Source organism: Panulirus ornatus, chromosome 20 (assembly GCF_036320965.1).
Source record: "Panulirus ornatus isolate Po-2019 chromosome 20, ASM3632096v1, whole genome shotgun sequence".
Classification (NCBI taxonomy): Eukaryota; Metazoa; Arthropoda; class Malacostraca; order Decapoda; family Palinuridae; genus Panulirus; species Panulirus ornatus.
The window spans coordinates 12,529,890-12,555,270 of NC_092243.1; the positions used below are offsets into that span (position 1 = coordinate 12,529,890).

General features: G+C 45.8%; 2 protein-coding genes across 4 annotated transcripts; both read left to right on the top strand.

Annotated features, from left to right (window-relative positions):
• Window positions 1-11,365: 11,365 nt before the first annotated feature.
• On the top strand, window positions 11,366-15,989 carry LOC139755935 (uncharacterized). 2 transcript variants are annotated; one of them, XM_071674711.1, is made up of 2 exons: window positions 11,366-15,346; window positions 15,632-15,989. In XM_071674711.1, exons 1-2 carry the CDS (start codon window positions 11,402-11,404, stop codon window positions 15,776-15,778), a joined length of 4,092 nt encoding a protein of 1,363 aa, XP_071530812.1. In that variant the 5' UTR covers window positions 11,366-11,401; the 3' UTR covers window positions 15,779-15,989. The 2 variants fall into 2 exon arrangements, with proteins under 2 accessions (XP_071530812.1, XP_071530813.1); XM_071674712.1 differs by having other exon boundaries at window positions 11,369-12,016; window positions 12,476-15,941.
• A 5,022-nt stretch (window positions 15,990-21,011) lies between these two features.
• LOC139755936 (uncharacterized) lies at window positions 21,012-25,121 on the top strand. Of its 2 annotated transcripts, none has more exons than XM_071674713.1 (2): window positions 21,012-24,389; window positions 24,675-25,121. In XM_071674713.1, the coding sequence occupies exons 1-2, from the start codon at window positions 21,048-21,050 to the stop codon at window positions 24,819-24,821; spliced, it is 3,489 nt and encodes a 1,162-aa protein (XP_071530814.1). In that variant the 5' UTR covers window positions 21,012-21,047; the 3' UTR covers window positions 24,822-25,121. The 2 variants fall into 2 exon arrangements, with proteins under 2 accessions (XP_071530814.1, XP_071530815.1); XM_071674714.1 differs by having other exon boundaries at window positions 21,012-21,662; window positions 22,128-25,121.
• Window positions 25,122-25,381: the final 260 nt, after the last annotated feature.

Below are 25,381 nucleotides of genomic sequence, written 5' to 3' on the forward strand. Positions count from 1 at the left end.
AGTGAAGCTTCTAAAGCCGATGCGTCTAAAGAATTTGATTCCAACGTATCCGGGTGAATAGGATTCCCTTATTGATTTGAGGCATCATAATGTGAAGCGTATGATGCATCAAAAACGCGAACCTCTCAAGTATGTAAACTCAATATGAATCATGCCAGACCTATTTACTGAGCATTCGAAACCAGGGCTTTAGAAGCATTTGAATCCACTGTGTCCTTAATATGGAAATCCGTCATTAATGAGATACTTATACTCACAGCTTCGCCTCCGAAGCATTAAATCTTTGGGCACCAAAGGTGTTTAAACTCCTTGCTTCTTAGAATTCTAAGCGTTGATGACGGGAATACTCAAAGGTTTTCTTGTTCGAATGTTTGAAGCTTTCCCTTTTAATTGTTCGAAAGTTGCCCGCTCACATATTCGATTAGACCTTGCTGGAGCAGTGGAAAGTCTCTGGCTAAAGGGTGCTAACATGTATCATTCATGGATTTAAACATATCCTGCTAAAGCATTGAAACTCTTCTCTTGGGGACGTTTCAAAAATGTACAGTCTCTTGCTGAAAAGAAATCGCAATTTTCCTCTCGGATTTTTAAGCATTACTAATTACAGCATTTAGATAATCACTGCATAAACATATTATTACAAATTACTGAAACATAACCATTTTTCGTAGGAAATTTAAAAGAAGTACGTTCATTCCACTGCAATCAAACATTTCTTTTGAGAACATTTTCAGTAAATCTCCACGCTGGAGCATTTCGACATTTCTCGTTGGAGTAATGACACATCTCTCGCTGGGGCATTTAAGCGTTCGCTTCCCACCAGAATGTGAAGGCTTGTCGCTGGTGCGTCCAATCCTGGGTCGCAATATCTGAGGAGTGGTGTCGGAAAAGATTTTCCTGTGACATAACGTCGGGGAAGGGGGTAAGAGAGGCTGGGGGCAGACCAAGGAGAGTGTAAGTCTTCCGCTAAAGACACAACATTCACTGGGATGGGTCTCCTTGCCTCTTGTGCCCGTCAACCAAGAGACATGAAGAAAGCTCCTTATCTTTATGTTGTTCGAGGATGCCCTAAACAAAGCTATTTCATTAATAATGATAATGATAATACTACTACTTAGGGGTGGATGAACAATTGGACTGACTATGGACCGACTGCTAGAACCAGGATTTGAACCTGATTGTAGAGACGGAGTACCAGGAACAGATGAAGAAAGGCCGCATTTGCTCACATCCATTCTGTAGCTGTTATATGTTATGCATCACAGTGGGCTGCCTTTCCCAATCCCAGGTGTCTATAATACTTCACTTCCTCTATTTTTTCTCCATTTAATCATACACCACAACCTACCTGTCCCTAACCATGCTAAATCTAATGACCTTGCTTTTAATCACATTTACTTTCAACTTCCTTCTTTGACACACACACACTCCTAAACTCAGTCATCAACTTCTGCAGTTTCTCGCTCAGATGTGCCATCAGTGCTGTATCATCAGCAAACAATAACTGACTCATTTATCGGGCAGTCTCATTCTCTACTGACTGCAAACTCACTTCTCGGTCTAAGACTCGCATTTACCTCCTTCTCTAATCCACCCATAAACAAATCAAACAGCCAGGGTAACATCAAGCATCCCTGCCCCAGACCAACCTTTATTTAGAACCATTCACTCTCCTCCCTTCCGCCTCGTGCACATGCCTTACACTGTTGATAGAAATTTCTCGCTGCTTCTAGCAGCTTTCCTCCTGAACCATATAGTATTCTACACCATGTACCATCCAAAGGACATCTTTATCAACTCTCTCATATGCCTTCTGATCCATTGACGCTACATACAAATCCATCTGTTTCACTTAGTATTTCTCACATACGTTCTTTAAAACAAACACCTTCTCCACAAATATTCGTACACACAAAGACACACTTGCATACACAAACATCCTTACACACACATATATACACACTTGCATACACAAATATTCGTACACACAAAGACACACTTGCATACACAAACATCCTTACACACACATATATACACACTTGCATACACAAACATCCTTACACACACATATATACACACTTGCATACACAAACATCCTTACACACACATATATACACACTTGCATACACAAACATCCTTACACACACATATATACACACTTGCATACACAAATATTCGTACACACAAAGACACACTTGCATACACAAACATCCTTACACACACATATATACACACTTGCATACACAAACATCCTTACACACACATATATACACACTTGCATACACAAACATCCTTACACACACATATATACACACTTGCATACACAAACATCCTTACACACACATATATACACACTTGCATACACAAATATTCGTACACACACAGACACACTTGCATACACAAATATTCGTACACACAAAGACACACTTGCATACACAAATATTCGTACACACAAAGACACACTTGCATACACAAATATTCGTACACACAAAGACACACTTGCATACACAAACATCCTTACACACACATATATACACACTTGCATACACAAATATTCGTACACACAAAGACACACTTGCATACACAAACATCCTTACACACACATATATACACACTTGCATACACAAATATTCGTACACACAAAGACACACTTGCATACACAAACATCCTTACACACACATATATACACACTTGCATACACAAACATCCTTACACACACATATATACACACTTGCATACACAAACATCCTTACACACACATATATACACACTTGCATACACAAATATTCGTACACACACAGACACACTTGCATACACAAATATTCGTACACACAAAGACACACTTGCATACACAAACATCCTTACACACACATATATACACACTTGCATACACAAACATCCTTACACACACATATATACACACTTGCATACACAAACATCCTTACACACACATATATACACACTTGCATACACAAACATCCTTACACACACATATATACACACTTGCATACACAAACATCCTTACACACACATATATACACACTTGCATACACAAACATCCTTACACACACATATATACACACTTGCATACACAAACATCCTTACACACACATATATACACACTTGCATACACAAACATCCTTACACACACATATATACACACTTGCATACACAAACATCCTTACACACACATATATACACACTTGCATACACAAATATTCGTACACACAAAGACACACTTGCATACACAAATATTCGTACACACAAAGACACACTTGCATACACAAACATCCTTACACACACATATATACACACTTGCATACACAAATATTCGTACACACACAGACACACTTGCATACACAAACATCCTTACACACACATATATACACACTTGCATACACAAACATCCTTACACACACATATATACACACTTGCATACACAAACATCCTTACACACACATATATACACACTTGCATACACAAATATTCGTACACACACAGACACACTTGCATACACAAACATCCTTACACACACATATATACACACTTGCATACACAAACATCCTTACACACACATATATACACACTTGCATACACAAATATTCGTACACACAAAGACACACTTGCATACACAAATATTCGTACACACACAGACACACTTGCATACACAAACATCCTTACACACACATATATACACACTTGCATACACAAATATTCGTACACACACAGACACACTTGCATACACAAACATCCTTACACACACATATATACACACTTGCATACACAAATATTCGTACACACACAGACACACTTGCATACACAAACATCCTTACACACACATATATACACACTTGCATACACAAATATTCGTACACACACAGACACACTTGCATACACAAATATTCGTACACACACAGACACACTTGCATACACAAACATCCTTACACACACATATATACACACTTGCATACACAAACATCCTTACACACACATATATACACACTTGCATACACAAACATCCTTACACACACATATATACACACTTGCATACACAAATATTCGTACACACAAAGACACACTTGCATACACAAACATCCTTACACACACATATATACACACTTGCATACACAAATATTCGTACACACACAGACACACTTGCATACACAAATATTCGTACACACAAAGACACACTTGCATACACAAACATCCTTACACACACATATATACACACTTGCATACACAAATATTCGTACACACACAGACACACTTGCATACACAAATATTCGTACACACAAAGACACACTTGCATACACAAACATCCTTACACACACATATATACACACTTGCATACACAAATATTCGTACACACAAAGACACACTTGCATACACAAATATTCGTACACACAAAGACACACTTGCATACACAAACATCCTTACACACACATATATACACACTTGCATACACAAATATTCGTACACACACAGACACACTTGCATACACAAACATCCTTACACACACATATATACACACTTGCATACACAAACATCCTTACACACACATATATACACACTTGCATACACAAACATCCTTACACACACATATATACACACTTGCATACACAAATATTCGTACACACAAAGACACACTTGCATACACAAATATTCGTACACACAAAGACACACTTGCATACACAAATATTCGTACACACACAGACACACTTGCATACACAAACATCCTTACACACACATATATACACACTTGCATACACAAATATTCGTACACACAAAGACACACTTGCATACACAAACATCCTTACACACACATATATACACACTTGCATACACAAATATTCGTACACACAAAGACACACTTGCATACACAAATATTCGTACACACAAAGACACACTTGCATACACAAACATCCTTACACACACATATATACACACTTGCATACACAAACATCCTTACACACACATATATACACACTTGCATACACAAATATTCGTACACACACAGACACACTTGCATACACAAACATCCTTACACACACATATATACACACTTGCATACACAAATATTCGTACACACAAAGACACACTTGCATACACAAACATCCTTACACACACATATATACACACTTGCATACACAAACATCCTTACACACACATATATACACACTTGCATACACAAATATTCGTACACACACAGACACACTTGCATACACAAACATCCTTACACACACATATATACACACTTGCATACACAAATATTCGTACACACACAGACACACTTGCATACACAAATATTCGTACACACAAAGACACACTTGCATACACAAACATCCTTACACACACATATATACACACTTGCATACACAAACATCCTTACACACACATATATACACACTTGCATACACAAATATTCGTACACACACAGACACACTTGCATACACAAACATCCTTACACACACATATATACACACTTGCATACACAAATATTCGTACACACACAGACACACTTGCATACACAAACATCCTTACACACACATATATACACACTTGCATGCACAAACACAAGCACATAATAAGCCCCGCTCTCAGCAATACAAAAACAAAAAAATTAACGAAAACATACCCCCATAAACCTCGGGAACAGCATAGAAAACCCATTAGCGATACAGTCTGAAGCATAGAGTTGGTAGGAACGCTCCGAACTTCTCACATTCCCGCACGATTTTGGAGCAAATCTCAAGTAGTAAGTTTACGATCGGGCCCTGATGGTGAGGCAAGGCAATAGCGAACCTGGCGAGGAGTATATGGTTCCCACACCTGGTGATATTTACAAGTCAGGATCGATGAGGAGACTACGAACGGACGGGAATATAAAAGGATTATGGTCATAGGAGTGTAGTGATGCTGTCTGTATGCGATTCCTTCGGTGGGTTTGGCAGACTAGAAGAGCTGCAAGAGGTTCATCTTGAGGGAACCCTCATGATGAATATATTTCATGTTCTCCTCATTATTTTTGCTGCTTACTTCTATTTTTATCTTTCTTTCCAACAATCAATAACACAACGCCGTTCCTTCATTTATGGGGCGATAGATTTTAGAACTGGTAAGTACGTAAGTTGCTTCAACACAACCGGACGCCTATTCTATTTTCTTACTTTTTCTTTTGAGGATTTGTGGGGTCACCGTTTCAAAGTCTGCCACCGGCCGACATCACCAGCATTGTTGGACAATATCCTCTTTTTCGAAGCACTGTGAACAAATATCTTACACACAGCCATCATGTCATCTTCCGTAAGAAGGAATTAATACTACTTTTGCTGTATTTCTCCTCATTCTCACTGGTTTTCTTATTATCCTTTCAGATATCAACAACACAGAAATGTTCGTTTCTTTTTTCTGAGACGAATAACTTAAATCTTTGTATGCTTGTGAATTGATTCAACGAGCTGAGAACCAGTTTCTATAACCCCTTTTAACCTTTCTTGAAAGATTAAAGTTTACCTACGATTACCCCATTTCTTTTTGCCTATTAAATCACTTAATTTCCTCTGTAAATGAAACATTGTAACAGCCACGTCCTCTCACACTTGTTATGTCTTGGCTAAAACATATTCACTGTGGGTGCTGAAGGTGACATACTGCACCTGCTTACGAGGTTTGGCCCTTCTAGCTCTTTGTTTGCTCTATGCCTACCTCAGTGTCATGCCTGACGTGGGAGCAATTTCTCTGACCATCCTTGGCCAACACCTGTCTTGATCCCTGACCGCGTCTGACCTACCATGTAAGGGAATAAGCGTTATTAGTGCCGATGTTTATAGCTTAAAGCGACGGCTATCTACGTACGGTTCAGTGTCAAGAAAATGATGGACTTGTTCCTCTCAGATGAACGGAGGAAATATCATGGGTACATATTGCCCCAGCGACGAACACTAAAGCAGGGCTGGGAAAAGGGACAAAAATATACATAATTATAGGCTTATAGCCTGTGTATGTAATCATTTAGATATAAGTATCTGCATATGTATAATTTCAGGAGAGAAAAGAACTTAGAGAAATGAACATAAATAAACACAGACCTCTGAAATAAATCAGATGAAAAATATACAAGGCGGAATAGAAAAAAGAAATAACCCACTTCGCAACGAGACGTACACAGCATATTCAAACAGTTATATTGACAACAACTGGAAAGCAGGTTTATAAGGCATTGAATACCTTATGAAGGTTATTGGATCGACCATTGTGTTACGCCTGTGGAGTGTTCCCTACCTTCTTTCGTCTTTCCAGTCCTCCTCTGACCTTTCTCCACATGTAGATGATAGCGTCAACACAACACTTTCGATGCTCAGTTTGATCTCTTCCATATTCTCATTTTCGTTACCTTTGACGTTATCATTCCTCTTTCATCAGAGATGATCTTCATTATGGCACGTCTTTGCCATTGCTATGTCCACCGTCACGAAAAAAAAAAGAAAAGAAGTAATGGTTCACCAACCACCACTTACTTTCTTCGTAAAGAACAGAGGGCCAGATCCTGAAAAGAAGAAAAAACAGGAAATGAGAAGTTTAAACATCGACCAGCGGTATATGGAGTGGTTTATAGCGGTAGCCAGGGTGGCTAACACTCTCAACTCTCCAACAAGTACTTGACTTGAAAATTTATTGCACAAACTCAGACCGTTACTCTCTGCTCCAGGGAACATTATTGTACCTAAGATTGATTTTGTCAGCCCAGTGCTTTAGAGAGTTAATGGCTATTTTCATTGTTGTGCATAAAGCATTTTTTTTTCAGGTAGACGTAAGAAATGTTGGAGCTGGTGATGTATATTTGTTGTTGTTGCCTCTAGCACTATCAGCTGTACTGGGCATGTCTAGCTCTTTAGCGTTAGTTGATAATGTCTAGCTCTTTAGCGTTAGTTGATAATGTCTAGCTCTTTAGCGTTAGTTGATAATGTCTAGCTCTTTAGCGTTAGTTGATAAGTTTGTGTATTTAGGTATCCGCATATTATACTTACCAGTGTCTGTGAAACAGTATTTACGCTACCCAGTACCTGCTTCTTAAAGGTCAAGGTAATGAAGTCTGTCAAAACTCATTCATCATGATGATCATCACTCAGTAGGAGCGCAGGACCAATTGAGGATGAGGAGTGGAGGCGACCTCAATGCATCAGGACAGGCAGACATCTGGAAGATAAAGCTTTTTGAGGTTCTTTTTCCCTGATCTACGTATAGTTTGGCTGCTGTAAAGGCAGCCAGGTCTTAGGATTACAGTGGTAAACAACTATAACCTAATCCATGATTTACGAGACGATGAAGATGTTCGCTTTTGGGAATGGGACGAGAGGGTCTCTGGCATGAAAACGTCAAAGTATTGTTCAAAACGTTAACTGGAAGATAATGAATGTTTAAGTGATGGATTTCTAATGTTTCGTCTACCCCTGTAGACTCCTTTAATGTAGGATTTCTTTATTTTCTTTGAAGAGAATGTACTCCCAGAGATGCAGCCTCGCCAAAGGTGACTTACCAATTGGGGTGTGACCTCTTGCAGGTAGAGTACGATGAAACACACACACACACACACACACACACACACACACACACACCTATTTCCCTTGGAGCCTTCTGAACACTCCATTCCCGGCCACTTCACCAATACCCGAACACCGGACACTTCCCTCCCCCGCCCCCCATCCATAAATGCCACACACAGATAGACACTGACGATCCCGAGGTAGAGTCTGACGACGACCCCGAGATCGAGGTAGTCGACCCTCAGGTAGACACTGACGATCCTGAGGTAGAGTCTGACGACGACCCCGAGGTCGAGGTAGTCGACCCTCAGGTGGACACTGTTGAACCCGAGGTAGAGTCTGACGACGAGCCCGAGGTCGAGGTAGTCGACCCTCAGGTAAACACTGTCGAACCCGAGGTAGAGTCTGACGACGAGCCCGAGGTCGAGGTAGTCGACCCTCAGGTAGACACTGTCGAACCCGAGGTAGAGTCTGACGACGAGCCCGAGGTCGAGGTAGTCGACCCTCAGGTAGACACTGTCGAACCCGAGGTAGAGTCTGACGACGAGCCCGAGATCGAGGTAGTCGACCCTCAGGTAGACACTGTCGAACCCGAGGTAGAGTCTGACGACGAGCCCGAGATCGAGGTAGTCGACCCTCAGGTAGACACTGTCGAACCCGAGGTAGTCTGACGACGATACCGAGGTCGAGGTAGTCGACCCTCAGGTAGACACTGTCGAACCCGAGGTAGAGTCTGACGACGACCCCGAGATCGAGGTAGTCGACCCTCAGGTAGACACTGTCGAACCCGAGGTAGAGTCTGACGACGATCCCGAGATCGAGGTAGTCGACTCTCAGGTAGACTGACGACGATCCCGAGATCGAGGTAGTCGACTCTCAGGCAGACACTGTCGAACCCGAGGTGGTCTGACGACGATACCGAGGTCGAGGTAGTCGACCCTTAGGTAGACATAGACGATCCCGCGGTAGAGTCTGACGACGGCCACAAGGTCGAGGTTGTCGACCCTCAGGTAGACACTGTCGAACCCGAGGTAGTCTGACGACGACCCCGAGGTCGAGGTAGTCGACCCTCAGGTAGACATAGACGATCCCGCGGTAGAGTCTGACGACGACCACAAGGTCGAGGTAGTCCACCCTCGGGCAGATTTCGAGCCCGACGACCAGTTTGACAACGACCTCGAGTACGACATAGTTTCCCTTAGAGAATAGCCTCGTATGATAGATCTCACCGTGGGTCCTACTGTAGCCTCCACTGGTCCCACAGACGATAAGGAAGTCCGCCTGAGAGCATTCTATGACTACTGTTTATATCTCAAACATAACGAACTGCTGCTCCCAGTGAGGCTCTCTATATCTCGAAGGCTTTACAAGATGGCAGATAGGCTCTGTATTAAGAATGAAGCCGTCTTGATCTTGGCGAAGTTGCTGTTGGCAAGAACGGCTTTGAAACAGAATACCACGTCCACTTCCTCGTCTTCACCTATTAAACTCCTGGTCAGAGGTATTTCCTAGGTGCTCTGGAAATACTAATTAAAAACTATACCAAACACCTGCTGACAAAGGTTCCCAGCATCATGATGAAAGTGTATGATATCGATTTGGTGGACGAGGAGGTGTTCTTGGAGTGGGCTGACAAAGAGAGTGATGAATTTGTCAGTAAAGATATGGCTGGTAGAATGTGCAAACAAGCGAAACCATTCCTGAGGAAGAGTCAGAGGAAGATGACGCCACCTTGGCTTAGTGATGAGACCTTGTTCATCATCACTACACCCGCCACACCCTTGGTCATAACGAATGTGGGATCAAAACCTGGGTGTGTCTTGAGCAACTTATGTTTTCGTTTTTTTTTTAATTATCTCATAATGATTTTGATCAAACTAGGATGGGTTTTAAATACTCTATGAAGAGAAAGAAGGGAGAGTCTGGGCATATGGAGCGGTCTAATGATGTTTCGCCGTTTCCTGCATCAAGAGCTGTGCTACTCCAGCCACTGTAAGCAGTACAATGTTTGTGTAAAGATTGGTTCATTCCACGTGCCATCATCACAGCCCCATTGTCTTTATGATACATTACTTTATCTGTTTGCACCTCTTCAGCTGCATTCATAATCAAACACACCAATAATTATTATTCTTATCATTATCATCATTACTATCATTTGCCACCATCATTATCATCGATCAAACTGCCTTACAGCTGCGGGAGAAAAGTTTTTGTTGAGGCCTTGTATACAGAGGTCGGTGTGTTGGTCCCATCAGTTGGGCGTTTAAGGCAGGTCGTGTCATATTACATGTCATGCAAGGCAGATTAGATAAAATTCGATTCAAACTTCCTCTCTGCAAAGACAGGGGCTTGAACGGGACTCTCCCAGAGTTATGCCAGCTTGCTACCCAACCACTTATCCAGTAATCCACCAACAAATATGTTTTTATTCTTACACACAGAAAAAGCACATATCCACACGCACACATACACACACTCTTACACAAACACACCAGCCTTGATAGTACTGGTGTTTTGTACCTACTTCCCTTGGAACCTTCTGAACCCTCAACCCCCGCCCACTTCACTACTACCCGTACACCGTTCATCCAACCCCCCCCCCCCCCCCCTAACCCTCCACCCGACAAACGCCTCATCCCTACACTCTGGACAATCACCCATACACATGTCCATCTCCGCATACATAAATGCCATACACAAATCTATCCGTTTCAATAGTCCTCACACAATAGGAACATCTCCACTATCACTTCTCCTCCCTTGTTCCAAGCTAGAATCGACAACGGTATTTCGGTCACCATCTCCTTTACCAAATGCCAGGTATACATCAAGAATTGAAATAAATATAAATAATAATGGGAAAATATAGCCTCACCTTGTTTATCTCCCTGAAGGTGTGGTTACCCATCTTCCTATTCCTGAGCGCGTTGCTCATCGCCTACCAGTGGACGCTGGTAGACCTCCTACAATCGAGGCACATGAAGGCCTACGGTTTCAACGTGCCCCTCCTGGGGCAGCTCTCCCCTCCTCCCTTGGAGCTGAGGGTTGATGAGCCTCCACACATACAGAACCAAGCCCTCAGTGTCTTGGTTACCGTGGTGTACGTGGTGCGGAACATCCTCCGCCTGCAGGGTTTGGTCAACCAACCAGAGGTACCCGTGGGGTACTTGGAGCGGCTGCAGGCAGTATCTGGTTTGAGTGTTCCTGTCCTCCTTACGGCCTTCCTGGGGGTAACGACGGTGGCGCTGCTCACCCTCTGGCTGCTCTGGTCCTTGCTGAAGTACATATTGAGGCGCAGGGCCAGACGTACCCATGCCGGCGGCCACGACGTCGAGGTAGTCGAACCTCAGACAGACACTGTCGAACCCGAGTTTGACAACGACCGCGAGGTAGTGGACCCTCAGGTAGACTCTGACGATTCCGAGGAGCAGTTTGACGACGGCCATGAGGTCGAGGTAGTCGACCCTCAGGTAGGCACTGACGATCAAGAGGTAGAATCTGACGACGACTCCGAGGTCGAGGTAGTCGAACCTCAGGTAGACAATGTCGAACCCGAGTCTGACGACGTCTCCGAGGTCGAGGTCATCGACCCTCAGGTAGACACTGCCGAACCCAAGGTAGAGTCTGCAGACGACACCGAGGTCGAGGTAGTCGACCCTGAGGTAGACAAAGTCGAACCCGAGGTAGAGTCTGATGACGATCCCGAGGTAGAGTCTGACGACGACACAAAGGTCGAGGTGATCGACCCTCAGGTAGACACTGTCGAACCCGAGGTAGAGTCTGCAGACGACATCGAGGTCGAGGTAGTCGACCCTCAGGTAGACACTAATGATCCCGATGTAGAGTCTGACGACATCCCCGAGGTCGAGGTGATCGACCCTCAGGTAGAGTCTCACGACGACCACGAGGAAGAGGTAGTGCTCCCTCAGGTAGACACAGTCGAACCCGAGGTAGAGTCTGACGACGACACCGAGGTCGAGGTAGTCGACCCTCAGGTAGACTCTGACGATCCCGAGGTAGAGTCTGACGACGACACCAAGGTCGAGGTTGTCGACCCTCAGGTAGACAATGTCGAACCCGAGGTAGAGTCTGCAGACGACACCGAGGTCGAAGTAGTCGACCCTCAGGTAGACACTAACGATCCCGAGGTAGAGTCTGACGACGAATCCGAGGTCGAGGTAGTCCACCCTCAGGTAGACACATTCGAACCCGAGGTAGAGTCTAACGACGACACCGAGGTCGAAGTAGTCGACCCTCAGGTAGACACTAACGATCCCGAGGTAGAGTCTGACGACGGCCACAAGGTCGAGGTTGTCGACCCTCAGGTAGACACTGTCGAACCCGAGGTAGAGTCTGCAGGCGACACCGAGGTCGAGGTAATCGACCCTCAGGTAGACACAGTCGATCCCGAGGTGGAGTCTGACGACGACCCCGAGGTCGAAGTAGTCGACCCTCAGGTAGACACATTCGAACCCGAGGTAGAGTCTAACGACGACACCGAGGTCGAGGTAGTCGACCCTCAGGTAGACACTGACGATCCCGAGGTAGAGTCTGACGACGGCCACAAGGTCGAGGTAGTCGACCCTCAAGTAGACACTGTCGAACCCGAGGTAGAGTCTGCAGACGACACCGAGGTCGAGGTAGTCGACCCTCAGGTAGACACATTCGAACCCGAGGTAGAGTCTAACAACGACACCGAGGTCGAGGTAGTCGACCCTCAGGTAGACACTACCGAACCCGAGGGCGACGTAGTTGAACATCAGGGTGACACTACTGAACCCGTGAGCGACGTAGTTGAACATCAGGGTGACACTACTGAACCCAAGGGCGACGTAGTTGAACATCAGGGTGACACTACTGAACCCGAGGGTGACGTAGTTGCCCTGGGTGACACTACCGAACCCGAGGTCAGTGCTACCGGACGTCGCCGTAAGAATCGTAAAGGCAAGAAGAAGAAAGGTGACACTACCGAACCCGAGGGCGAAGTAGTTGAACATCAGGGTGACACTACTGAACCCAAGGGCGACGTAGTTGAACATCAGGGTGACACTACTGAACCCGAGGGCGACGTGGTTACCCTGGGTGACACTACTGAACCCGAGGTCTGTGCTACCGGACGTCGCCGTAAGAATCGTAAAGGCAAGAAGAAGAAAGGTGACACTACCGAACCAGAGGGCGAAGTAGTTGAACATCAGGGTGACACTACTGAACCCAAGGGCGACGTAGTTGAACATCAGGGTGACACTACCGAACCCGAGGTCAGTGCTACCGGACTTCGCCGTAAGAATCGTAAAGGCAAGAAGAAGAAAGGTGACACTACCGAACCCGAGGGCGAAGTAGTTGAACATCAGGGTGACACTACTGAACCCAAGGGCGACGTAGTTGAACATCAGGGTGATACTACCGAACCCGAAGTCAGTGCTACCGGACGTCGCCGTAAGAATCGTAAAGGCAAGAAGAAGAAAGGTGACACTACCGAACCCGAGGGCGAAGTAGTTGAACATCAGGGTGACACTAATGAACCCAAGGGCGACGTAGTTGAACATCAGGGTGACACTACCGAACCCGAGGTCAGTGCTACCGGACTTCGCCGTAAGAATCGTAAAGGCAAGAAGAAGAAAGGTGACACTACTGAACCCGTGGGCGAAGTAGTTGAACACCAGGGTGACACTACTGAACCCAAGGGCGACGTAGTTGCCCTTGGTGACACTACCGAACCCGAGGTCAGTGCTACCGGACTTCGCCGTATGAATCGTAAAGGCAAGAAGAAGAAAGGTGGCACTACCGAACCCGAGGGCGAAGTAGTTGAACACCAGGGTGACACTAATGAACCCAAGGGCGACGTAGTTGCCCTTGGTGACACTACCGAACCCGAGGTCAGTGCTACCGGACTTCGCCGTATGAATCGTAAAGGCAAGAAGAAGAAAGGTGACACTACTGAACCCATGGGCGAAGTAGTTGAACACCAGGGTGACACTAATGAACCCAAGGGCGACGTAGTTGACCAGGGTGACACTACCGAACCCGAGGTCAGTGCTACCGGACTTCGCCGTAAGAATCGTAAAGGCAAGAAGAAGAAAGGTGACACTACTGAACCCGTGGGCGAAGTAGTTGAACACCAGGGTGACACTACTGAACCCAAGGGCGACGTAGTTGGCCTTGGTGACACTACCGAACCCGAGGTCAGTGCTACCGGACTTCGCCGTAAGAATCGTAAAGGCAAGAAGAAGAAAGGTGACACTACTGAACCCGTGGGCGAAGTAGTTGAACACCAGGGTGACACTACTGAACCCAAGGGCGACGTAGTTGCCCTTGGTGACACTACCGAACCCGAGGTCAGTGCTACCGGACTTCGCCGTATGAATCGTAAAGGCAAGAAGAAGAAAGGTGGCACTACCGAACCCGAGGGCGAAGTAGTTGAACACCAGGGTGACACTAATGAACCCAAGGGCGACGTAGTTGAACATCAGGGTGACACTACCGAACCCGAGGTCAGTGCTACCGGACTTCGCCGTAAGAATCGTAAAGGCAAGAAGAAGAAAGGTGACACTACTGAACCCGTGGGCGAAGTAGTTGAACACCAGGGTGACACTACTGAACCCAAGGGCGACGTAGTTGCCCTTGGTGACACTACCGAACCCGAGGTCAGTGCTACCGGACTTCGCCGTATGAATCGTAAAGGCAAGAAGAAGAAAGGTGGCACTACCGAACCCGAGGGCGAAGTAGTTGAACACCAGGGTGACACTAATGAACCCAAGGGCGACGTAGTTGAACATCAGGGTGACACTACCGAACCCGAGGTCAGTGCTACCGGACTTCGCCGTAAGAATCGTAAAGGCAAGAAGAAGAAAGGTGACACTACTGAACCCGTGGGCGAAGTAGTTGAACACCAGGGTGACACTACTGAACCCAAGGGCGACGTAGTTGACCAGGGTGACACTACCGAACCCGAGGTCAGTGCTACCGGACTTCGCCGTAAGAATCGTAAAGGCAAGAAGAAGAAAGGTGACACTACTGAACCCGTGGGTGAAGTAGTTGAACATCAGGGCGACGTAGTTGACCAGGGTGACACTACCGAACCCGAGGTCAGTGCTACTGGACTTCGCCGTAAGAAAGGTAACCGCAAGACTCAACCCGATAGCAACATTACCGAGCCCGATAGTACGACTGCCGGACCACAGAGGAAGAAAAATTCTCGTCGTGGAGGGAGGAAGAAATCTGGCCAGTATTGAGGGTTGAGTTGATGCTGATCACGTACATGATGGAGGTCTTGGTCTCATAATATACTTTTCTTGGTTTTTTTTAAAAAAAATACTTTTCTTGTTCTACTAAGAAAAAAATACTTTTCTTCTACTAAAAAAAAAAGAGATGTCGAGGTAGTCGACCCTCAGGTACACACTGTCGAACCCGAGGTAGAGTCTGACGACGACGCCGAGGTCGAGGTAGTCGACCCTCAGGTAGACACTGACGATCCTGAGGAGGTGATTATCATATGACTGTCAAACATGTTTCTAGTACAGGTAATTGATTGTCATAGATATCTTTAATTTATTTCTTCACTATAGCTTCCAGTATATAATAATCACACTATTTTGTATTCTAGTTCTCACTGATTGACATAGTCATATGCTATACATCTTAATTATGAGGACTTTATCACTTATGTAGATGTGTTCTTGTGCCACATTGTTCTCCTGTATCTCCTTAGTACTTTGTTCTCCCATCTTTTGATATCTGATCGTAAAATACTTATTCTACCTAAAAAAAAAAAAACTGGCAACACGGCCTTTGGAACTTGGTCCTGTAATTCATTATTATCTTCCCAACAGATGAAGTTCGAGTGTCATATAGACTTTCATGCCATCCCTAGGCTGGAAGCCGAACGTCAAGGGAGGAAATTTTTGACTGACGATCCTTCAGCTGCCTCTACCATAGAGGTCTGCTCCTGATTCTTAAGAATGTTCTTGTACGGTAATGTCCTGGAACTACTAAGGACAGCCTTCTCTCTCTTCTCTCTATCTATGTGTCTATCTCTCTCTCTCTCTTTCTAGATATACAATTCACCACAGTCTATTTTATATTTGTTGATACAAGAACATGAGACTTTCTAATTTATCTCAAGGGCCAGTTGCGTCCAGGAAAACTGCGTGCATGGCAAGGAAACCTTAATTGGTCAGATCCTGTATATGTCTGACCGTCCTTGAACTTAGTGGTTCGGTATTTTGTAAAGACTAACAATCATTCGACAGTCAGGAAACCTCCAGTTTCCGGTGTACTAATGAACTGCAAGATCACCTCCTTCCACACTGTCACGTTGATTAAAATGAATACATGATGTTTACTTGAAGGTCAGAAAACGTATTCTCTCTGATCTGTCTTAAGGAATATGTAAACTTATATATATCTGTGTCTGTGTGTGTGTGTGTATGTGTGTGTGTTCATAGAGGAACACAAACAGCAACATATCACTGGATCCCTTCGAGGCTGGTTATGATAGTGGAAGACAGCAGAATTTCACCTATTAGTGTGGTAGAAGTTGGCAGGCGTACGAATGATTAAGGAAAAAAACTACAGATTGTTGGTGTGACTTTGGAGGCACAAAAATATGTTAGTCGAGAACTTGAAGCGAAATAGTTATGAATGTATTCTTAGATATATCTATATCATTGCTTTCAACCACTAAGTGGGAAATCCTGTTGTACGAAAAGTACTTCATCTCTTACGCAAAACGCAAGCGCTTATGATAAATATTTTGTCGTGAATTTTGACAGTTCTTGCAAAACAGTCTATGTACCTGCTCCCAATACTTATGATTATTTTGAACACGGCAAGATTACGATAGCAACTGAACGAGATCAATGAAAGAACAGTACTGACACATCCGATGGATATTGATCGGTAAACAGCTAGAAAGTTGAAAGGAATGGGAATTCTTATGGACAAGGGAAAGCTACATATATGCACAAACGTCGAGAAGTGAAGGAGTAAAATTGGAACTCTGCAAAACAAGGCCACATGGGGACTAACGTCTTATTAAACTTTACCTTCCAGTTATACATCAGCTGGATGGATGTCTTCCTTCTTACACAAAGCCATGGGCAGTTCTTCAAACCAAGTGGTAGATGTCCACAATTGCAAATGATTTGGCAGTTCCTCCCAATTTCTAACGAACAGGAAGCTCCTGGCCAATGATCCCAATGCCTAACAAACCAGCAGATCTTCCCATTTTCAAGGCGACTGGTAGACCATCCCATCGACAGCTTAACATATCCTTCCAACGTGATATCACAGGCAGATCTTACGCTCTTATCGATGGCATATCTTCCTATCTTGTACAGTCAGGGGTGTGTTTTGTGGTCCGGTGCTCGCAACTGTCTCACCCAGGGAGACGGGAGAATAAAGCTGTTTATCTCACCTTGCAATTGCTAAATTGTTGATAAAATATGCTCAAGAACCATAAAGATTCGGTTGTGGGTTCTCACTAAAAGGGAAAACGAAAGATACAATTTCCATATTAGCGTACGATGCAACCGCATCTCCTCTTGTGAAAGAATTTATAAAGTATCGAATCCTTCAATGAGCGTTAGAGAGAACTAAGATCCTACCTGTGTTGCACTACAAAGGATCAAAATCCATAGAGAAAAACAAACAGAGCACATGAGCTACATATGGATAAGTCCGGGTTCTTTATGGGTCTATGACTTCTAGTGGTTACGTATTTTATCGCTGGTGGAAGACTTTGTGCGCGCCACAGGCCACTGAGATGGTCGTGGGTTTTAATTCTGATATTCTTTCGAGGTGTGTGGCTATTGTTATACCTTTTCTGAGGAAAACCACTGGAAAAACGAGCGCAGTTTTTTTTTTTTATGTTAGAGAAGAAGGAAATACGCCAGAGGTTCTGAAGGAAGGGAGAGAAAGATAAGCGGAGTGACTTAGGGGAATAAATGAGTGTACAACGGTGGAATTATTGTAGTGTGGGTCGTCAGCTGTAGGCTGAAGGAATAGGGGCTGGTAATAGGTCATGTTGTGAGGAGGGTTAATGGGTAAGTCATGGGTGTGTAGGAGGGGACTAGCGTGCATAATGGTCGTATGGGGGCGAGCGAAGAGAGATTAATGGTATCACTGGGAAAGGCATGGATTAAGAATGGTCAAATAGGGTGAGGTAAGGGAGACTGATAGTCGTGTGAGGAGAAATAAAGAAGATTAATGATTGTAAGGGGTTAGGTAAGGGTGATTAATTGTCGTATTCGGTGAAATAAGGGGGACTGATGGTAGTCTGAGTTGAGGTGATGGAGAGCAGTGGGCATACTGTGTGAGCGAGTTAATGGTGCGCAGTGGTCGTATGGAGTGAGGTGATGGTAAATGATCGTCCTTTACGGTGAGGAAGTGGTAAATAATGGTCACCTAAGGTGAAGTAAAGGTGATCAATGGTCATTCAGGGGAGCCTATGGTGATTAATGGTCATTTAGGTGAGCCAATGGTGATTAATGTTCATTCATGGGGAGCTAATGGTGATTAATGGTCATTTAGGCTAACTAATTGGTGATTAATGGTCATTCAGGGGAAGCCAATGATGATTAATGGTCATTTAGGGGAACTAATGGAGACTAAAGGTCATTCAGGGGGAGCCATTGGTGATTAATGGTCATTTGGGTCTCTAAGCAAAGACACAGTGTGTGCTGGCGGTTTACACAGATTCGAAAGTCTTCTTGAGAAAAGAGAAAGTGAAAGAAACTCGCTTTCATGAGTGTAAAACTCTCTCTATCTAATGACTAAATCGGCAGGTACACACCACACACCAACACACACACACACACACTCACACACTCACACACACACATACACACACCTGTGATTGGTTGGGATAGACCTTGCACCTGGATGACTGGGTAAAAGATGTCTTTTACGTCTGTGATTGGTTAGGAGATATCTTGCAACAAGTTGATTGGGTTACAGATGTCTGCGCCCAGTGAGGCTCACTATATCTCGGAGGCTTTACAAGGAGGCAGATATGCTCTGTATTGAGAATGAAGCCGTCTTGATCTTGGCGAAGTTGCTGTTGGCAAGAACGGCTTTGAAACAGAATGCCACGTCCACTTCCTCGTCTTCACCTACGAAACTCCTGGTCAGAGGTATTTCCTAGGTGCTCTGGAAATACTAATTAAAAACTATACCAAACACCTGCTGACAAAGGTTCCCAGCATCATGATGAAAGTGTACGATATCGATTTGGTGGACGAGGAGGTGTTCTTGGAGTGGGCTGACAAAGAGAGTGATGAATTTGTCAGTAAAGATATGGCTGGTAGAATGTGCAAACAAGCGAAACCATTCCTGAGGAAGAGTCAGAGGAAGATGACGCCACCTTGGCTTAGTGATGAGACCTTGTTCATCATCACTACACCCGCCACACCCTTGGTCATAACGAATGTGGGATCAAAACCTGGGTGTGTCTTGAGCAACTTATGTTTTCGTTTTTTTTTTAATTATCTCATAATGATTTTGATCAAACTAGGATGGGTTTTAAATACTCTATGAAGAGAAAGAAGGGAGAGTCTGGGCGTATGGAGCGGTCTAATGATGTTTCGCCGTTACCTGCATCAAGAGCTGTGCTACTCCAGCCACTGTAAGCAGTACAATGTTTGTGTAAAGATTGGTTCATTCCACGTGCCATCATCACAGCCCCATTGTCTTTATGATATATTACTTTATCTGTTTGCACCTCTTCAGCTGCATTCATAATCAAACACACCAATAATTATTATTCTTATTATTATCATCATTACTATCATTTGCCACCATCATTATCATCGATCAAACTGCCTTACAGCTGCGGGAGAAAAGTTTTTGTTGAGGCCTTGTATACAGAGGTCGGTGTGTTGGTCCCATCAGTTGGGCGTTTAAGGCAGGTCGTGTCATATTACATGTCATGCAAGGCAGATTAGATAAAATTCGATTCAAACTTCCTTTCTGCAAAGACAGGGGCTTGAACGGGACTCTCCCAGAGTTATGCCAGCTTGCTACCCAACCACTTATCCAGTAATCCACCAACAAATATGTTTTTATTCTTACACACAGAAAAAGCACATATGCCCACGCACACATACACACACTCTTACACAAACACACCAGCCTTGATAGTACTGGTGTTTTGTACCTACTTCCCTTGGAACCTTCTGAACCCTCAACCCCCGCCCACTTCACTACTACCCGTACACCGTTCATCCAACCCCCCCCCCCCCCCCGAACCCTCCACCCGACAAACGCCTCATCCCTACACTCTGGACAATCACCCATACACATGTCCATCTCCACATCCATAAATGCCATACACAAATCTATCCGTTTCAATAGTCCTCACACAATAGGAACATCTTCACTATCATCCTAACTTCACACTTCTCCTCCCTTGTCCCAAGCTAGAATCGACAACGGTATTTCGGTCACCATCTCCTTTACCAAATACCAGGTATACAACAAGAATTGAAATAAATACAAATAATAATGGGAAAATATAGCCTCACCTTGTTTATCTCCCTGAAGGTGTGGTTACCCATCTTCCTATTCCTGAGCGCGTTGCTCATCGCCTACCAGTGGACGCTGGTAGACCTCCTACAATCGAGGCACATGAAGGCCTACGGTTTCAACGTGCCCCTCCTGGGGCAGCTCTCCCCTCCTCCCTTGGAGCTGAGGGTTGATGAGCCTCCACACATACAGAACCAAGCCCTCAGTGTCTTGGTTACCGTGGTGTACGTGGTGCGGAACATCCTCCGCCTGCAGGGTTTGGTCAACCAACCAGAGGTACCCGTGGGGTACTTGGAGCGGCTGCAGGCAGTATCTGGTTTGAGTGTTCCTGTCCTCCTTACGGCCTTCCTGGGGGTAACGACGGTGGCGCTGCTCACCCTCTGGCTGCTCTGGTCCTTGCTGAAGTACATATTGAGGCGCAGGGCCAGACGTACCCATGCCGGCGGCCACGACGTCGAGGTAGTCGAACCTCAGACAGACACTGTCGAACCCGAGTTTGACAACGACCGCGAGGTAGTGGACCCTCAGGTAGACTCTGACGATTCCGAGGAGCAGTTTGACGACGGCCATGAGGTCGAGGTAGTCGACCCTCAGGTAGGCACTGACGATCAAGAGGTAGAATCTGACGACGACTCCGAGGTCGAGGTAGTCGAACCTCAGGTAGACACTGCCGAACCCAAGGTAGAGTCTGCAGACGACACCGAAGTCGAGGTAGTCGACCCTGAGGTAGACAAAGTCGAACCCGAGGTAGAGTCTGATGACGATCCCGAGGTAGAGTCTGACGACGACACCGAGGTCGAGGTAGTCGACCCTCAGGTAGACATTGACGATCCCGAGGTAGAGTCTGACGACGACACCAAGGTCGAGGTGATCGACCCTCAGGTAGACACTGTCGAACCCGAGGTAGAGTCTGCAGACGACATCGAGGTCGAGGTAGTCGACCCTCAGGTAGACACTAATGATCCCGATGTAGAGTCTGACGACATCCCCGAGGTCGAGGTGATCGACCCTCAGGTAGAGTCTCACGACGACCACGAGGAAGAGGTAGTGCTCCCTCAGGTAGACACAGTCGAACCCGAGGTAGAGTCTGACGACGACACCGAGGTCGAGGTAGTCGACCCTCAGGTAGACTCTGACGATCACGAGGTAGAGTCTGACGACGACACCAAGGTCGAGGTTGTCGACCCTCAGGTAGACAATGTCGAACCCGAGGTAGAGTCTGCAGACGACACCGAGGTCGAAGTAGTCGACCCTCAGGTAGACACTAACGATCCCGAGGTAGAGTCTGACGACGAATCCGAGGTCGAGGTAGTCCACCCTCAGGTAGACACATTCGAACCCGAGGTAGAGTCTAACGACGACACCGAGGTCGAAGTAGTCGACCCTCAGGTAGACACTAACGATCCCCAGGTAGAGTCTGACGACGGCCACAAGGTCGAGGTTGTCGACCCTCAGGTAGACACTGTCGAACCCGAGGTAGAGTCTGCAGGCGACACCGAGGTCGAGGTAATCGACCCTCAGGTAGACTCAGTCGATCCCGAGATGGAGTCTGACGACGACCCCGAGGTCGAAGTAGTCGACCCTCAGGTAGACACATTCGAACCCGAGGTAGAGTCTAACGACGACACCGAGGTCGAGGTAGTCGACCCTCAGGTAGACAATGACGATCCCGAGGTAGAGTCTGACGACGGCCACAAGGTCGAGGTAGTCGACCCTCAAGTAGACACTGTCGAACCCGAGGTAGAGTCTGCAGACGACACCGAGGTCGAGGTAGTCGACCCTCAGGTAGACACATTCGAACCCGAGGTAGAGTCTAACAACGACACCGAGGTCGAGGTAGTCGACCCTCAGGTAGACACTACCGAACCCGAGGGCGACGTAGTTGAACATCAGGGTGACACTAGTGAACCCGTGAGCGACGTAGTTGAACATCAGGGTGACACTACTGAACCCAAGGGCGACGTAGTTGAACATCAGGGTGACACTACTGAACCCGAGGGTGACGTAGTTGCCCTGGGTGACACTACCGAACCCGAGGTCAGTGCTACCGGACGTCGCCGTAAGAATCGTAAAGGCAAGAAGAAGAAAGGTGACACTACCGAACCCGAGGGCGAAGTAGTTGAACATCAGGGTGACACTACTGAACCCAAGGGCGACGTAGTTGAACATCAGGGTGACACTACTGAACCCGAGGGCGACGTGGTTACCCTGGGTGACACTACTGAACCCGAGGTCTGTGCTACCGGACGTCGCCGTAAGAATCGTAAAGGCAAGAAGAAGAAAGGTGACACTACCGAACCAGAGGGCGAAGTAGTTGAACATCAGGGTGACACTACTGAACCCAAGGGCGACGTAGTTGAACATCAGGGTGACACTACCGAACCCGAGGTCAGTGCTACCGGACTTCGCCGTAAGAATCGTAAAGGCAAGAAGAAGAAAGGTGACACTACCGAACCAGAGGGCGAAGTAGTTGAACATCAGGGTGACACTACTGAACCCAAGGGCGACGTAGTTGAACATCAGGGTGACACTACCGAACCCGAGGTCAGTGCTACCGGACTTCGCCGTAAGAATCGTAAAGGCAAGAAGAAGAAAGGTGACACTACCGAACCCGAGGGCGAAGTAGTTGAACATCAGGGTGACACTAATGAACCCAAGGGCGACGTAGTTGAACATCAGGGTGACACTACCGAACCCGAGGTCAGTGCTACCGGACTTCGCCGTAAGAATCGTAAAGGCAAGAAGAAGAAAGGTGACACTACTGAACCCGTGGGCGAAGTAGTTGAACACCAGGGTGACACTAATGAACCCAAGGGCGACGTAGTTGAACATCAGGGTGACACTACCGAACCCGAGGTCAGTGCTACCGGACTTCGCCGTAAGAATCGTAAAGGCAAGAAGAAGAAAGGTGACACTACTGAACCCGTGGGCGAAGTAGTTGAACACCAGGGTGACACTAATGAACCCAAGGGCGACGTAGTTGAACATCAGGGTGACACTACCGAACCCGAGGTCAGTGCTACCGGACTTCGCCGTAAGAATCGTAAAGGCAAGAAGAAGAAAGGTGACACTACTGAACCCGTGGGCGAAGTAGTTGAACACCAGGGTGACACTACTGAACCCAAGGGCGACGTAGTTGCCCTTGGTGACACTACCGAACCCGAGGTCAGTGCTACCGGACTTCGCCGTATGAATCGTAAAGGCAAGAAGAAGAAAGGTGGCACTACCGAACCCGAGGGCGAAGTAGTTGAACACCAGGGTGACACTAATGAACCCAAGGGCGACGTAGTTGAACATCAGGGTGACACTACCGAACCCGAGGTCAGTGCTACCGGACTTCGCCGTAAGAATCGTAAAGGCAAGAAGAAGAAAGGTGACACTACTGAACCCGTGGGCGAAGTAGTTGAACACCAGGGTGACACTACTGAACCCAAGGGCGACGTAGTTGACCAGGGTGACACTACCGAACCCGAGGTCAGTGCTACCGGACTTCGCCGTAAGAATCGTAAAGGCAAGAAGAAGAAAGGTGACACTACTGAACCCGTGGGTGAAGTAGTTGAACATCAGGACGACGTAGTTGACCAGGGTGACACTACCGAACCCGAGGTCATTGCTACCGGACTTCGCCGTAAGAAAGGTAACCGCAAGACTCAACCCGATAGCAACATTACCGAGCCCGATAGTACGACTGCCGGACCACAGAGGAAGAAAAATTCTCGTCGTGGAGGGAGGAAGAAATCTGGCCAGTATTGAGGGTTGAGTTGATGCTGATCACGTACATGATGGAGGTCTTGGTCTCATAATATACTTTTCTTGGTTTTTTATAAAAAAAAATACTTTTCTTGTTCTACTAAGAAAAAAATACTTTTCTTCTACTAAAAAAAAAAGAGATGTCGAGGTAGTCGACCCTCAGGTACACACTGTCGAACCCGAGGTAGAGTCTGACGACGACGCCGAGGTCGAGGTAGTCGACCCTCAGGTAGACACTGACGATCCTGAGGAGGTGATTATCATATGACTGTCAAACATGTTTCTAGTACACGTGATTGATTGTCATAGATATCTTTAATTTCTTTCTTCACTATAGCTTCCAGTATATAATAATCACACTATTTTGTATTCTAGTTCTCACTGATTGACATAGTCATATGCTATACATCTTAATTATGAGGACTTTATCACTTATGTAGAAGTGTTCTTGTGCCACATTGTTCTCCTGTATCTCCTTAGTACTTTGTTCTCCCATCTTTTGATATCTGATCGTAAAATACTTATTCTACCTAAAAAAAAAAAACTGGCAACTCGGCCTTTGG